General features: G+C 34.7%; 1 protein-coding gene across 1 annotated transcript in view; it reads left to right on the top strand.

Moving 5' to 3' along the window:
• Positions 1-15,663, top strand: part of RAB2A (RAB2A, member RAS oncogene family) — an 89,644-nt gene that overhangs the window by 42,253 nt on the left and 31,728 nt on the right. Inside the window, exons 4-5 of the mRNA XM_074202722.1 lie at positions 12,960-13,042; positions 13,711-13,803. Coding sequence (XP_074058823.1) covers positions 12,960-13,042; positions 13,711-13,803 — 176 coding nt within the window. The remainder of the gene's footprint in view (positions 1-12,959; positions 13,043-13,710; positions 13,804-15,663) is intronic.

Below are 15,663 nucleotides of genomic sequence, written 5' to 3'. Positions count from 1 at the left end.
ACCTGGTCCATTTCCTATAAACCTCTTCCATGGATTCAGTTCTCTTCCTTATTGAGTCTATCCTCCATATAGTTGCCAGTGATATTCCTAAAATGTAAGTCTGAACTCTTCCCCTGGAAGAGGCTACTTCCAGCATTAAACCTATTTAACTTTTGAAATCTTTTTCAATCTGACTTCAGTCTGTCTTTTCAGGCTATTACATATTAGTCACCTTTGTGTATTGTTCAGTGACCTATTTTATTTTCACTTCTCAAATGAGATATTTTTTTCTTCTATCTCTGTGCATTAGCACTGATTGTTCTTCCCAGAATGTGTTCCTTTCTTGGCTTCACATTTTATAATTCTTGGTTGTCTTCTACACTCATCTCAAGCATGACCTCCTAAATGAGTATGTCCCTATCTCAATTGCCTTGTGTTTTCCCTATTTCAAATGCCTTGTGTTTATTTTGTATTTACTCATATTTGCACATGTTTCCAGTCACAGGAAAGCCAGAAGGGTATTGGTCCTCAAGGTTAGGGGACATTTCATTTTTGTCTTTGTATCTTCAGTGCTTAGCAGAGTACCTGGGACATAGTAGTAGATATTTAATAAATTCTTAGATTTGTGAAATAGCCAATCAGTAACTCCAGTAATCCCAAGTAGCTCAACACAAAGCCTGTCTTTTAATACCATTATATATCCCATGATGTTCTATTAATTATAAAATATTATGTCAGAAGAATCTAAAAATCTATATGTATACAATAATATAAAACAATTTACAGTATAATGAAACTTAATTTTTTAAGAAAGACAACATCAGTGAAGATAAACATAATAAATGTGTATTTTTTTTTTTAGGGTTTTGTTGGGGGTTTTTTGCAAGGCAAATGGGGTTAAGTGGCTTGCCCAAGGCCTAACAGCTAAGTAATTATTAAATGTCTGAGACTGGATTTGACCCCAGGTACTCCTGACTCCAGGGTTAGTGCTCTATCTACTGCGCCACCTAGCTGCCCTAATAAATGTGTATCTTGAATGAAGTTTCAGTAGTTAAATCATTGGTCATCAGACTTTTAATCTGAGGTACAGTGCCCAAACCCCATTTGGACTTCTCTGTTTTTGTGTCTAAAATATTATATTGGTCTTTTTAAATTCTCAGGACTAGGTCAGTCTCCCTTGAATTGCTAATGTTTTCCTGTGCAGAATTAACTTGGATTCTTTGTAAAACCTTTCAGTAATACCATGCTGTGACATTTGCCATCATTTTAATTTGCCTGACAGGTACTTCAAGACATTGTATCTGTAAATATGATTTTCTGCTATTAGTGCTATTATTACTGAAGTAAACAATGGTCCTAACAATTTAAGAAGTTAATAATGTTTAGTTGAGGCAGTGATGAGTATGTTCCTCTTGCCCGATTCCCCCCAAACTTGTAATCAAATGTTTATCCGAAGATATTAAGACAAAAAACGATATCTTAGAGGTTTCATAACCTCATTTGCAGACAAGGACACTGAGACTCAAAGAGCTTTGGGTTAGATCTCATAACTCATAAATAAAAGCTATAAGTTGGGGCAGCTAGGTGGTGCAGTGATTAGAGCACTGGCCCTGGAGTCAGAAGGACTTGAATTTGGGTGGATAGAGCACCGGCCTTGGAGTCAGGAGTACCTGGGTTCAAATCCAACCTCAGACACTTAATTACCTAGCCGTGTGGCCTTGGGCAAGCCACTTAACCCCATTGCCTTGAAAAAATCTAAAAAAAAAAAGGACTTGAGTTCAAATCTAGCCTCAGACAGTTAATAATTACCTAGATGTGTGACCTTGGGCAAGTCACTTAAACCCATTTCCTTAAAAAAAATGTAAATATATAAACCGACATAAATGCTTTAAGTTTAGTCCTTATCCTCTGAATTCTTATTAAAAGTTAAAAGTAAACATGGAATTATTATTGTTTTTAATTACAAGATAATGTGATGAAATTGATGAACTTAGTTTGGTATCCCTTAAAGTATAATCAGTTGCAGCTTATTTTGATCTTCTAAGAAGACTCCAATTAGGAGTTATAGGAAATATAATTCAGAATTTAAGTGTTTATCCTGAAATTTGTGTGTTGTTTCCCTAGGATCCCAAAAGTTTATCTTGACCTCATAAATTTAAGATCTTTTAATCCTGCAAGTCTATAAATCCTTACCTGATCTGTCATAAACTTGTTACTTAGCTCCTTGTTTCTCAGATCTTTCATCAGTCTTTAGTCAGAGATCACAATATTAAAGGAATAAGAGAAAGAAAAGATATGATATTTAATTTTCCCTATAGTGCTTACACTTAGGATCTGCTACTCAAAGGAAATATTTCTTGCTTTCTTAGATAAGTTTCTTAAATCTGGTGGGGTTTTTCTCCTAATAGATTACTTAATTTATTTTATAACTTGTTACTTAACAATGGCTTCAAATATAAAGGACTCATTGCCAGTAAAATGAAACAATATTCCCTTAATAGAATATAAACATTATTTCAAGGATATCTAATTCATCTTTCTGCCCCACCCCCCACTTAAGAGTGAATCTCATATTTACTTGACACTACTGCCTCTTTATATATTATTGTTGCCCTCACAAAGCTACTTTTCATAACCAAAGTTTCAAGAAGCATGAAAGTCACATTATTCTGTGAACTTTCTGAATTAAGGCAGTTGATTTTCCCCCAGATTTAAAAATGTTTAATAAATTTGCTTTAAGCATCTAAAGTAATGTATGTATGTATGTATGTATGTATGTATGTAAGGTGTGTAATCTAAAGTATGCAAGATGCTAGGGATGCAAAGATAACAAAATGATCCCTATCCATATTACTACAGATGTCTCTAGCATTTCCATCAAGAAAGTATATATGGTAATTAATACAAAGTAATTTTAAGAGGCAAGGAGTTCTAATAATTGTGGAAGTGGGAAACAATTCAAAAGTATACCTGAACTATACTTTAAAGGGAGCTAGGCATTCTTTGATATGAGTATGAGTTTATTCTAGCTGTAGGGTAACATTTGTGGAAAGACTTGCAAGTGGGTTAAGGCATATCATATATAAATGTGTATAGCTGGAAAACTTGCTTGTTTGAAATGCAGAGTTTAAAGGGAAGTAATGTGATAATCAAAGACTAAAAAGCTACCTAGGAGCCAGAGTTTAGAGGGTTTTAAATGCCTTGAATTTTGGGGGTAGACAAAGTGAATCTTGCTTCAGACATAAACTAGCTGCATGCCCTGAGGAAAGTTGATTAACCTTTCTGATGCTCAGTTTCCTTAACTATAAAATGAGAGGGTTGGATTTGATGACCTCCCATGTTTTTTTTTTCAGCATATATCTGATCCTGTAATTGGCATGATCAGATTTTTATTCAAGGAATTTTAATTTGTCAGGAAGATAGGTTGAAGGGGGAGAGACTGAAAGTAAAGAGATCCTGTCAGATAGGAGATTGTTACAAAAGGCTGGGTAAGAGGTGACAAAGGCCTGAGGTAAGACTAAGTATGTATGAGTCAAAATATGGGAAAGGATGTAGGAGAAATTATTGGGTTGGAACAGATAAGGGGGAAATAAGAGAGGAGGCACAAATTACTCCAAAGTTGTGGCTAAGTAGAAATAGGATAATCTACAACTATCAAAGTATACAGGAATGATGTATTTTAGGGATAATGTTCCATTTTAGAAATATTGACTTTAAGGTGTCTATAGAGCATTCAAGTGGAATGGTACAGCAATTAGAAATAGAGTTCAAGAGAGAGATTAGAGTTAGATTTGCTAGATGTAAATTTATAAATCTTCTGTCTATAATCCATGGGAACTGATGAGTTTACCAAGAGAGAAAAAGAGAACTTTTGAAAATACTTTTATTTGGGAGACAGGGACAGTGAGGTGGCTTAGTGTATAGAGTGCTAGCTCCAAGCTGACCTCAGATTCTAGTGTTTTTTTCCTTCTAATAGATTACTTAATAATGAGTTATTAACCCACTTAACCCTCTTTATCTCAGTTTCCTTTTCTGTAAAATGAACTAGAGAAGAAAATTGCAAATCTCTCCAGTATCTTTAAACCCCATATAGGGGTCAAGTTGCTTTTTTTTTTTAGGTATCTGAGGTCAAACTTGAACTCAGGCCCACCTGACTCCAGGGCTGGTTCTCTATTGCCACCTAGCTGCCTCAAATTGCTTATCTTTTAAAAAATCAATATATTTTAGATCAAATTTATTGTTTGTGCTGCTTGTTGGAGATTGGCCTTAGGACCTAACCCCAAGTTATTTCCCATTTGATATTTTATTTTTCTGTTTACATGTTATGAAAGATTTTCAACCTTCATCCACATGCAAATGCACAATTGTAAATTATGTAATTTCCTTCCCAACCACCCTTCCCCCCCAAAAAAAAGAGAATAGCCTGGTGGACATTGTACATGTACATTTGTGTTTGATATTTTTATAGATTTATAGATTGCTTTCATTTTCTAAAAGTCATTTTCTAAATGAGGAAGTAGAACTACAGAAAAATCATGAGATAGGAAAGAAAAATAGAAGAGAAAGTGAACCTAGTGTTCATTTAGATTCTGAAGGTTTGGTTTGGTTTTTCTTCTGGATGTAAATAGCATTACCCATAACAGATCTCTCGGTAACCCCAAGTTTTGAAGAAAGTTATTCTAGATGTTTTAAATTTCTCATTCCAAAAATGAATATTTATAAAGCAAAATGATACCAGAGATTTAGCCCAAGGTAATAAATTTTAACTAAAAATTTGGAACTGGAAGAAGATGCTTTGGAGAACAAATGATATTCAATAAAAGCTTAAAGCAATTTGGTAGTTTAATGTAAATTAAAAGAGAAGTAAAGATTATTTGAAAAGATAAGTAAGCAAGAATTTTTTAGGTAATCAGAATTATCCATTTTATCTTCTGTGATCACCTCACCTTTTTTCCCCCTTGGGGGTGGCTAGGTGCCGGCCCTGGAGTCAGGAGTACCTGGGTTCAAATGCGGTCTTGCCATAGTTGTAAATAATTTCTTTCCTTCTCAAATAATTTTTATGATGTGATTTTTTTTTTGTTATTCTTTTTTAGGTTTTTGCAAGGCAAATGGGGTTAAGTGGCTTGCCCAAGGCCACACAGCTAGGTAATTATTAAGTGTCTGAGACCACATTTGAACCCAGGTACTCCTGACTCCAGGGCCGGTGCTTTATCCACTGCACCACCTAGCAGCCCATGATGTGAATTCCATTATTTTTTTTTTTTTTTTTGCTGTTTTGTGAATATGCTTTGGGATGTTGCTTTAGAATAAGAATGTTTTCCTGTTTTCCTAAGTCTTTGTCCAATAAGAACTCATTAACCAACAGCATATGGTATATGCTTGGTTTTATCAAACGTTTTATTATTTTATTGCTTCAAGATCTTGCTTTTTTTTTAAACAAGTATAAGAATAATTTAGAATGTTACTATAATTTGAAACACCATGAGGGACCCAAAATTGCTTTTTTCTTCCCATTTTTCCCTTGATTTTTTTTTTTTTGTGCCTTTGTTCTTCCAGAAGAATTATTATTTTGTCTAGTTTGGTACAGTAATCCATGGTACTTTAATTATTATGACACTGTAAATTTATTTGAAAGGTATCATTTTATTATATTGGCAGATAGTATATAGTATTTTCTGTATCCAGATATTTAAATGTTTGATTACTTGCTTTTGGTTACTTCTGTAAATACAGAATGCTGTAGTGGATTGCATTCACTAATATAGAAATACTAGTAATCTCTTCAGTAAGATCAAGGAAATATATTTTCATTGTTATATGTAACTATAGAATATACAAATACTGCAGAAAAAGTTGAGGGAAGAAGTATAACTGGTAAGTAAGAGGTAGAATTAATCTAGTTGAGATTCAGCTGCCATCTTCTGTATTCTTTAATATTTTGCATCATCAAATCAGCCAGCACTTAATTATAATCACTTTACATGTGCTCGATACTCTGCTAAGGGCTGGCACACTCTTTCTGTTAGAGCTATTGATAGGTAGACAGATGTAGATACAGAATAGATCTGTTAATACACATACATCTCCCCTGTTAGAACAAGAAGTTCTAAAAGGCAAAAACAGTGGTTTTTAACTTTTTTTTCTATATTCTCAGCATTTGGCAAAGTACCCGACAAAGGAATTGTTCAATAAATGCTTGGTGACCAGCTAACTAGTTTTCTAAAATCTCTGCCAGATGAAATAGGAAAAGAAATTCTATTCATAATAACTATAAAGATATGTAAACTATTCAAATGTACCTATTTATTCCCAGCAAGGTTTTATTGTAATGAATTATTTATTCTTGACACTAATCTTTTTTAAAAAGATTTGTTTTATTTTTAGTTTTATAATTTCCCCCAATCTTCCTCTCCCCTCCCCACAGAAGACAATCTGTTAGTCCTTACAGTGTTTCCATACTATACATTGATCCAAGTTGAATGTGATGAGAGAGAAATCATATTCTTCTATTCACTTTTTAAGAGAGAGTTCATCCCATTCACATCCAAAGTTATAATTACTAACTCTTTATTGCCCCCTTCCCTCTGTTGTATTCCCCCCCTTTTTTTTTGCAAGGCAATGGGGTTAAGTGGCTTGCCTAAGGCCACACAGCTAGGTAATTATTAAGTGAGACTGGATTTGAACTCAGGTACTCCTGACTCCAGGGTTGGTGCCACCTAGCAGCCCCTCCCCCCTTTTATTTTTCTTTTTCCTTCCCCCTCTTTTAAAAGAACCCCCCCCCCCCTTTTTCTCCTTTATCCATATTCCCCAGTATTTTGCTGCTGGATACTGCCATCTTCAGTGTGTTTGCCCTCCTATGTCAGCCCCCCCTCTTCTTTCCCCTTTCCATTTTCTACTTCTCCCCTCCTTCTGTTAGTTCCCCTTTTTCTCCCCCTCCCCATTTCCCCTTTTAATACTTGAAAGGTAAGATAATTTTCTTAACTGAGTGTTTGTATAAAAGTTAACTTTAAGCCAGGTGAGGTGAGAGGAAGATTCAGGTGGTTCTCAGCTTCTCCCTTCTTCCTGTCTATTACAATAGGTCTTTTGTACCTCTTAATGTAATAAGATTTACCCCATTCATTCTTCTCCCTCTTTTATATCTTTACTGTCTCTCTTTTTAAGGAGGTATGGTTTTTAAATCATTCTATCTGAGTCACAGAAAAGTCATGAGTTGTCCACCACTTCTGGCTAAGTATATGCTCTCTAATAGAGTTGCAATTGTCAAGAGTTATGAGAACCCTTCTCCCAGTATATAGCCAGTTTCATCTTATTGAATAGCAGTTTTTTTCTCTTTACCCCACCCCCCTTTTTAACCTTTTCATGTGTCTCTTGAGCTTCATGTTTGATGTCCAAATTTTTTATTAAACTCTGGTCTTTTCATCAGGAAATGTTGGAAGTCCCCCTTTTCATTAAATGTCCATCTTTTCCCCTGGAAGAGAAGGCTTAGCTTTGCTGGATAGTAGATTCTTGGCAGCATTCCAGGCTCTCTTGCTTTTTAGAATATCTCATTCCAGGCCCTTCAATCTCTTAATGTTGATGCAGCCAGGTCCTGTGTAATCTTTACTATGGCTCCTTGGTACCTAAATTGTTTCTTTCTGACTGCTTGCAGTATTTTCACCTTTATCTGATAGTTCTGGAATTTGGCCACAACATTTCTTGGTGTTTTCATTTTAAGATCTCTTTCCGGAGGGGATTGATGTATTCTTTCAATAACAATTTTGCCCTGTGGTTATATGATATCAGTGTAGTTTTCCATCACTAAATCCTGTAATATTAAGTCCAGGCTTTTTCTTTTTCTCTTCAATGTTTTCAGGAAGAATAATAATTCTTAGGTTTTCTCTCCTTGATTTATTCTAGAGGTCAGTGGTTTTGCTGATGAGGTATTTTACATTCTTTTTTTTATTTTTTGGTTTTGTTTAACAGGCTCTTACTGTCTCAAGAAGTCATTAGTTTTTACAGACTCCATTGTTTTTTTTTAAGAGAAAAATTTTCTTCCTTTACCTTTTGCAACTCTTTTCCAATTGAGCAATTCTATTTTTGAAAGAGTTTTCCATTTAACCAATTGAGATTTTGAGAGAATTATTTTCTTTTTGCATTTGTCCAATTGTATTTTCCAATGATTTGTTTTCTTGTTGCAGGGTGTTAATTGTCTCTCCCAAATCTTCCAGTTTAAACTCCTTCCTGATTTCTTCAAGGAAGCCTTTTTTATGTTGGAGACCAGATCATATTTTCCTCAGAGATTCTAGGTCTCTCTGAGTTAGGGACTTTTCCTTCTAGGAATTTTTTTTATGGACCCCCCCCCCCCCCTTCTTCTGGCCTTTTTTCATTTTACTAAATTTTCATGTCAGCAAGGGGCTAGTTCACAGAGGTTTGGTGTAGAGATCCCTAGATGCTTTACTCACTGGGTTTAGTAACTCCAAGTGGGCTGGCCAGAAGGTTGTTTTGGTTTCTTTCTCTGGAGTTTCTGTCTCTTGACAGTAATTAATCTTAAAGGACCTTACCAGGTTTTATTAATTTTTTTGTTACCTGTCCTTCAGTCTTAAAAATCTAATTGAGTTGTTCAGTTCTTTTATATTCATACTGGTTTCTTTTTAGACAATCCCTTTTCATTGGAAGTTTGAAAGAAAAAAAGTGAAGTAAGATTGCGGGGGGGGGGGGGAGTAGAGAGAAGTGAAATGACTAGAGGTTTTATTTAAAAGTAGAAACTAGATAGCTGTGGGACCTTGGGCAAGTTACTTAACCCCATTGCCTTAAATAAATTTAAAAAAAAATTAAATCCTTAAAAATAGAAACTAGATTTAGGATTGGTAAAGCAAAGGACAAAGAAGGATAAGAAGTTGGAAAAATGGTTTCAGAATTCTGAATTAAGAAAATGGGGTACTTTTTAAGTGTCTTTTTAAGTGTTTAAGAGACTGGATTTGAACTCAGATACTCCTGACTCCAGGGCAGGTGCTGTATCCACTATGCAACCTAGCCTTTTTTTTCTAAGTTAAAAGTAATAGTCTTTGGTCTTTGTTTAAACTCCACAATTCTTTTTCTGGATACCCATGGTAGTCTCCATCTCAGATACCCCAAAATTGTCCCTGATTGTTGCACTGATGGAATGAGCAAGTCCATCAAGGTTGATCTTCACCCCCATGTTGCTGATAAGGGTGTACAGTGTTTTTCTGGTTCTGCTCATCTCACTCAGCATCAGTTCATGCAGGTCCTTCCAGGCTTACCTGAATTTCTATCCCTCCTGTTTTCTAATAGAATAATAGTGTTCCATGACATCATATACTGCAGTTTGTTAAACCATTTACCAATTGAAGTACATTCATTTAATTTCTAATTCTTTGCCATCACAAACAGGACTGCTATGAATATTTTTGTACAAGTAATGTTTTACCCTTTTTCATAATCTCTTCAGAGTAAAGACCCAGTTGTGGTACTAATCTAGATGCTACTAGAATGTTTTTAGTCAATAAAACTGTATTGGGTTTTTTTGTTGTTTTTGTTTTTGTTTTTTTGTAACACAGTGGGTTTAAGTGATTTGCCCAAGTTGTTTTAAAAGAAAAAGCTAACCTTGAAAATAGTAACTGAGATAGAAGCAAGTTCTTTGAGATTGTGTTCCTTTTGCCTTTCATTTCACTATGAATTAATGACCTTATTTTGATATGTTTTAAAATAAGGAAAAAGTCTCATTTCAACAAATATAATTGAAATTGTTACTGTTTAGAAACTAAATTTTCTTAGTTAAAATATTCTTGGGGCATCTAGAAACACATCTTTCAGGGTGGCTAAGTGGCGCAGTGGATAGAACACTGGCCCTGGAGTCAGGAGTACCTGAGTTCAAATGTGGTTTCAGACATTTAATAATTGCCTAGCTGTGTGGCCTTGGGCAAGCTAGTTAACTCCATTTGCCTTGCAAAAACCTAAAATATTCTTTTGATTTTGTTTATTAAATGGAAATATCTGCCATTCTTCTGCATTGGAATGTGCATTTTTACCCTCAGTTTTAAATATGGGGACATAGGATAATAGAGTACCAACATTACTCCTCACCCATATCAATAAATATCAAAAAATCTGGTGTGGCTATGTGGCACACTGGATAGAGCACCGGCCCTGGAATCAGGAGGACCTGAGTTCAAATCTGCCTGAGACACTTGATAATTACCTAGCTGTGTGGCCTTTGGGCAAGCCACTTAACTCCATTTGCCTTACAAAAACATAAAAAATAAATATTAAAAAATCTGAACTCATTTTAAAATTTTCTTTCAGATAAGTTGTATAAGTACTCTGTTTTAGTTACTCTGAGGTCACTTTTTATTGCAGGGGAGTTTATGTGATGATTGTATTATGGGTGGTTCTTTAGTTCTTTTATACCACCTTATATCACTGGCTGATCACCCTTCCTCACCTCCGCTTATACCAAACATATCACTTATCACCTAAAATCCCAAACTTCTTACTAAACATTTAAAAACTGAAATAGTGGGCCAAGTACTATCTTTCTCTGATATTTTCTCCTTTGCCTTTTAGATTTAAAGCAAATTTTTTTCATTTGCTGTTTTACTGGAGATTGGACTTCCAGCTCTTTCATCTGTAGGACTTAGTGGGGTTATTTACTCATTTTCACAGAAGTCCATTTCAAAAAAAATTGGAAATTTCATTAAATTTGCTGTAGTAGTTTGAATGGTACTCTCCTTCCTTAGCTTCAAGGCATTAGCAATATCTACCATTGGAATATTAGCAATTAGCAATATCTACCATTTGTACCACATAGTCCTGCCCCTCTTCCCTTTCTGTCCTTGCATTTGCCTGGTACAACTCTGCCTTAAGCTGTCTTGTTGATGCCACCTTTCTTTTATTTCCTTGAATTCCTCTCCTGAATAATCTGGCACTATGGAAGATCCATTCCCCATTGGGGTTCCAACTCACAACCTAGCTTGCTTTCTGTCTGCTGCTTCCTCTAGGGGATTGTAGATTAGGATTCTGTTCCCTGTTACATCTTCCAGAGGAATTTTCTAGTTCAGTTGTTGCTCTTTAGTTCTCAAAGACCAATTACAGCAGGAGGGTGACTTGCTTGAGAATTGGATTTCTAATGGGTACTGTCTTTAAGTGACTTGCCCAAGGTGTTACAACTAGGTAATTAGGTGTCTGAGACCAGATTTAAACTTAGGCCCTACTGATTCAGGGCCTGTGCTCTCTAACCACTGGGATACCTAGCTGCCTCCTACCATCTTTCAATAAATTCAGTCTTAACACCTTGTCACTGCCACCTTTTTGTTGTTTCTTAAGAATTTGCTTCTTCTTGGGGATTTTGACCGAAAGATTAAGGACTTTGCTCTGTACTTTTCTCTCCTCCTAACCCTCTCAACTTTTCTTCCTCCCAAGAATTGCATGGCTAGACTACCTGACTCACCAACATCCTTCCAATTTTGGCCTACCTAGTTAGGACTCTGCTTATATGCTGTTGTTTGGTCAAAGATGAGTCTTTGAAATGGAGAGTATCCACAAGCTTTGGAACCTGAGAACTTAAATTCAAGTCTTGCCTTTCACTTCATCTTGTAATGTTACAAAAATCGTTTAACCTGCAGATCTCAGTTTCCTCATTGGTAAAATGAAGTATCTTTCTTAAGATTTATTCCAGCTCTAAAGTTATAGTCCTGTGGTTAGATCATAGCCTTTGATCTGTATTATTCGTAATGATGAATATAGGTTGACTGATCTATAACCAGATTTGAATGTAAAGTTGCAGAACCCCCTAATAAAATTGTTACCCATATATTTATTCATTTAGCAGGTAATTATTCAGTGCTTCCAGTATATCAGACAATGAAACAATATCTTTCAGAACATCTCTTTATGTGAGCATTCATCAGAAGCTTATTCCATATTTAGCTCTGAAACTTTAATTTTAAAATTTAATATTAAGTGGATTAAATAATTTGTAAATAGAATGTTACATACACAACATTTTTAAATTAATTTATAAAATAGAGACTTCTAATTAATAGAATTTCATCAATTTTATTATTTATTATTTTTATATATTATCCATTTATTATTAATTATTAATTTATTGTTTAATTTTAGTATCTTTTTTAAAATCACCTTTGAATATCATTATGGCATCAAGTTGATATCAATCACCATATGGTATCTATCACCATAGTTTTAACAGAATACTCCCCTTGCCCCCAAAAGAGGAGAAATTAGTTAATTATGTATTATCTCTGGTATCTCTTTCAAAAATGGATATAAAGAAGGCTTTTATATCTTTTTGCCTGTCCACTATCTTTATGTACCAAATATAGAAGAAACTGATTATTGTGAAGAATCAAATAATAAAATTAAATTCAAAACCATTTTCTGTTTTTCATAATAAAATGATTACTAAAAGAATTTAGTCTGAAGACTGTTGAAAGCTGGCTGCAGTTTATGATATAACGGATAAAATCTGCATCCTTGGCCTTCCAACAACCTTTACACCAGCAGATGGTGGGCGTAAAGATGTCATTCATCATTTATTTACAATGGGCTTTATTTATTCTAGTGTCAACAGCTGCCCCAGGGAGCGGGTTATTGAATTCAAATGTGAAGCTCTGGCTTATTTGCTTCCTTTCAAATTTGTCTTCAGAGCTTAGTTGCTAGGAGTCCATTCTGTGCTCTAATAATGATTCATGTATTGTGAAACCATTCAGTAAATTGGGTTGTCAGGGATTGCCAAAAAAGGGTTAGAGGTCTTGTTCATCTATTTTTTTGTGTGTGTGCTTGTGCTACAGTGGTGTTATGTGGTTTCTCTTTGAAATACAGAAGTTGTCATTTCTGTTCATTCATCCCTTACCTATCCATCCCAAATTTCATATTTGAATAATATGCTTGTTGATTCTTCTCTTGTGAAGTTGTAGAGGACAGTTTATTAAAGGAAAACTCAACTTTTTCTTTCCCTACAGGCAGGGCAGGAGTCCTTCCGTTCCATCACAAGGTCATATTACAGAGGTGCAGCAGGGGCTTTACTAGTGTATGATATTACAAGGTGAGGACTTGGAGAACAGTAGAAATATTTTATTTTGCATTTAATATCAAAGGAAATATGCTTGCTAAATAAATGAAGCTATTGACCATAGTACAACTAAAGAGTGGCAGCAAGAATTAGAGCACCAGCCTTAGAGTAAGGAGCTAGTGTGTGTCCTCCTTACTCCAAGGCTGGTGCTCCAGGCAGTTCTGTAAAGCTATGAGTGAGTGGTATGGAAATCATTGGATCTGTATTTGTGTATATCACAAAATTCCTAGCACCAGTGAAATCACCATACCACAAGATCTATTCCCAAAAATACAATCAGTAAAAAAAAAGAAAACACTATTATATGTCCATATGTAATATATAGTTACACATACAAGCACACCCCCACTGTGATGAACTCTTAGAGTAATGACCCCCTAATTAGTCACTATAGTCATTACAGATGGAACAGTAGGGAATTTCTAAAGTTGAGGACAAATATTTAACAAATTGAAATTTAATAAATGGAATCCTGTTCTTTGAAATTTGTGCCAAATGCAATAATTCCATAAGCAAATAAATGTTTACCAATAACCTTATTAGTAGGAAATCCTTTAACATAAATAAAACTGTTCATTAAATAGTATTGTGTCAGGAAACACTCTTAAAAAAATTTCATTTTTAATTATTTTTGCATTCAGGAGAGATACATTCAACCACTTGACAACTTGGTTAGAAGATGCACGCCAACATTCCAATTCCAACATGGTCATTATGCTTATTGGGAATAAAAGGTAAATATAAAAGACATTTTAAGGTATACAATTTTGCCATTATGATTAACTTGTTAGTGCTTATTAGATCACTAACAGGGCAGCTAGGTGGTGCAGTGGATACAGTACCAGTTCTGGAATCAGGAGGACCTGAGTTCAAATCCATCCTCAGATACTTAATAATTACCTAGCTGTGTGACCTTGGGCAACTCACTTAACCCCATTGCCTTGCAAAATCAAAGGATTACCTTGCAAAAATAAAACAAAAAAATCGAGTAATACTGCAAAAATTACCAAAATATTCTTTTAAAACTTTATTTTGTATGAAATATTTAAAAATTAACCATTTTCTTTTTACTTGAAGTATTGCAATGCATCTTGAGTTTTATAAATGAAAATACCATATAACTACCTACCAACTTTTTATTATAGTATTAGCAGTATTAGTTTAGATCTTTAGAACTTTTTTTTAGTCCTCACCCATTATGTACTGCTCTTATTCTAATGCAAAGCAAGTGATGGTTTTATACCTGATTACTGAAAACTGTAGAAACTACTTAACCTTTTTTTACCTTTTTCAAAAACCATTCAATACTGTCCAGATGGTGATAGTAATGAATTTCAGTTGTTATCAATCTGTCTTGGATTTGCTCCATTGACAAAGAAATAATGATAGGTATCTGATTACAAGTCCCCAAGTTGCAGTTTTCTACCCAATTAGATCACAATGGCCCTAAAGTGATAACATTTTAAGCCCAAATTAATATTGTATGATTTAAAATGCTACTTAGATAATATAGCATTAATTGCATTTTGTGATTGGCTCATTTTTAATTCCTTAATTTTAATTTCATCAAAAGTGCCTTAAGATTTAAGGGTTGTCAGGGAAAAAAATCAATAAATTATAATCCTTTGTGGATTTTAACTACATGTATATGCAACAAAATTGTAAGAGACATGACTTAATTGTCTTTGAATTGTTGTCATGTTTCTTCCCTTATTGCCTGAGAATATATTGTGGTGGTATTATTCTTATTAATTATGACTTTCATTGATAGAAACTTTTCCTAGGAAACCCATATTATTACTGACCTTTACTGCTAGATACCTGTGCTTGTAAACCCACATCATGGCTTTCACTACTAAAGGGGTCCATATTATTATGACTTTCATCAATAGGGAAAAGCAAAAAAAAAAAAGACAAAGGTTCTGTAGGGATACCATGTCTTTAGTCACAATAGATCTTCATTTAAAAATTAATTATGTTATAATGGTTTAAATGTTGTTTTTTTGAGTTCAGGGACCAACTAATAAAAAATAGTGCTATTATAATACTTTTTTAGTACTACATTTGCTTCACCAAATCATTAGATGTTCTCAAAAGACTTTGTTAAAGTGAGAAGAGATGATTAAATATATTACCAACAAAACCCAGTAACAATTCATAACCCTTATAGAATTCTCATAGTAGCTTGATGATACAATGGATAGAGCACTGGCCTTGGAATCTGGAGGACAGGAGTTTGAATCCTGCCTCTGATACTTGCTAGCTGTGAGACTTTGGGCGAGTTACTTAACCTCAATTGCCCTGCATCCAGGCCATCTCAAGTCATCCTGATTCATATCTGTCCACTGGGCCCAGATGACTCTGGAGACTGGTGACTTAGCACGGTACCCGCCCCCCCCCCCCCCCATCTCATTCATGTGCTTGTCATGGCATCACCTCCCTAATGCTGTGGTCTTTGTGGATAATGAAAGACAAAAAACTTTTATTTAGGATTCACATATTCCATTATAAAAACTTTTCTTCCTCAAGAGGAATATCATTCACTAGGACCTCTCTTATCAATGAAAAACGATGTCCCCCCTTTTCAGTCTCTT

Source organism: Macrotis lagotis, chromosome X (genome assembly GCF_037893015.1).
Source record: "Macrotis lagotis isolate mMagLag1 chromosome X, bilby.v1.9.chrom.fasta, whole genome shotgun sequence".
Taxonomy (NCBI): domain Eukaryota; kingdom Metazoa; phylum Chordata; class Mammalia; order Peramelemorphia; family Peramelidae; genus Macrotis; species Macrotis lagotis.
The sequence above is the reverse complement of the archived record's forward strand: the minus strand, read 5'-3'. Positions and strand labels throughout refer to the sequence as shown.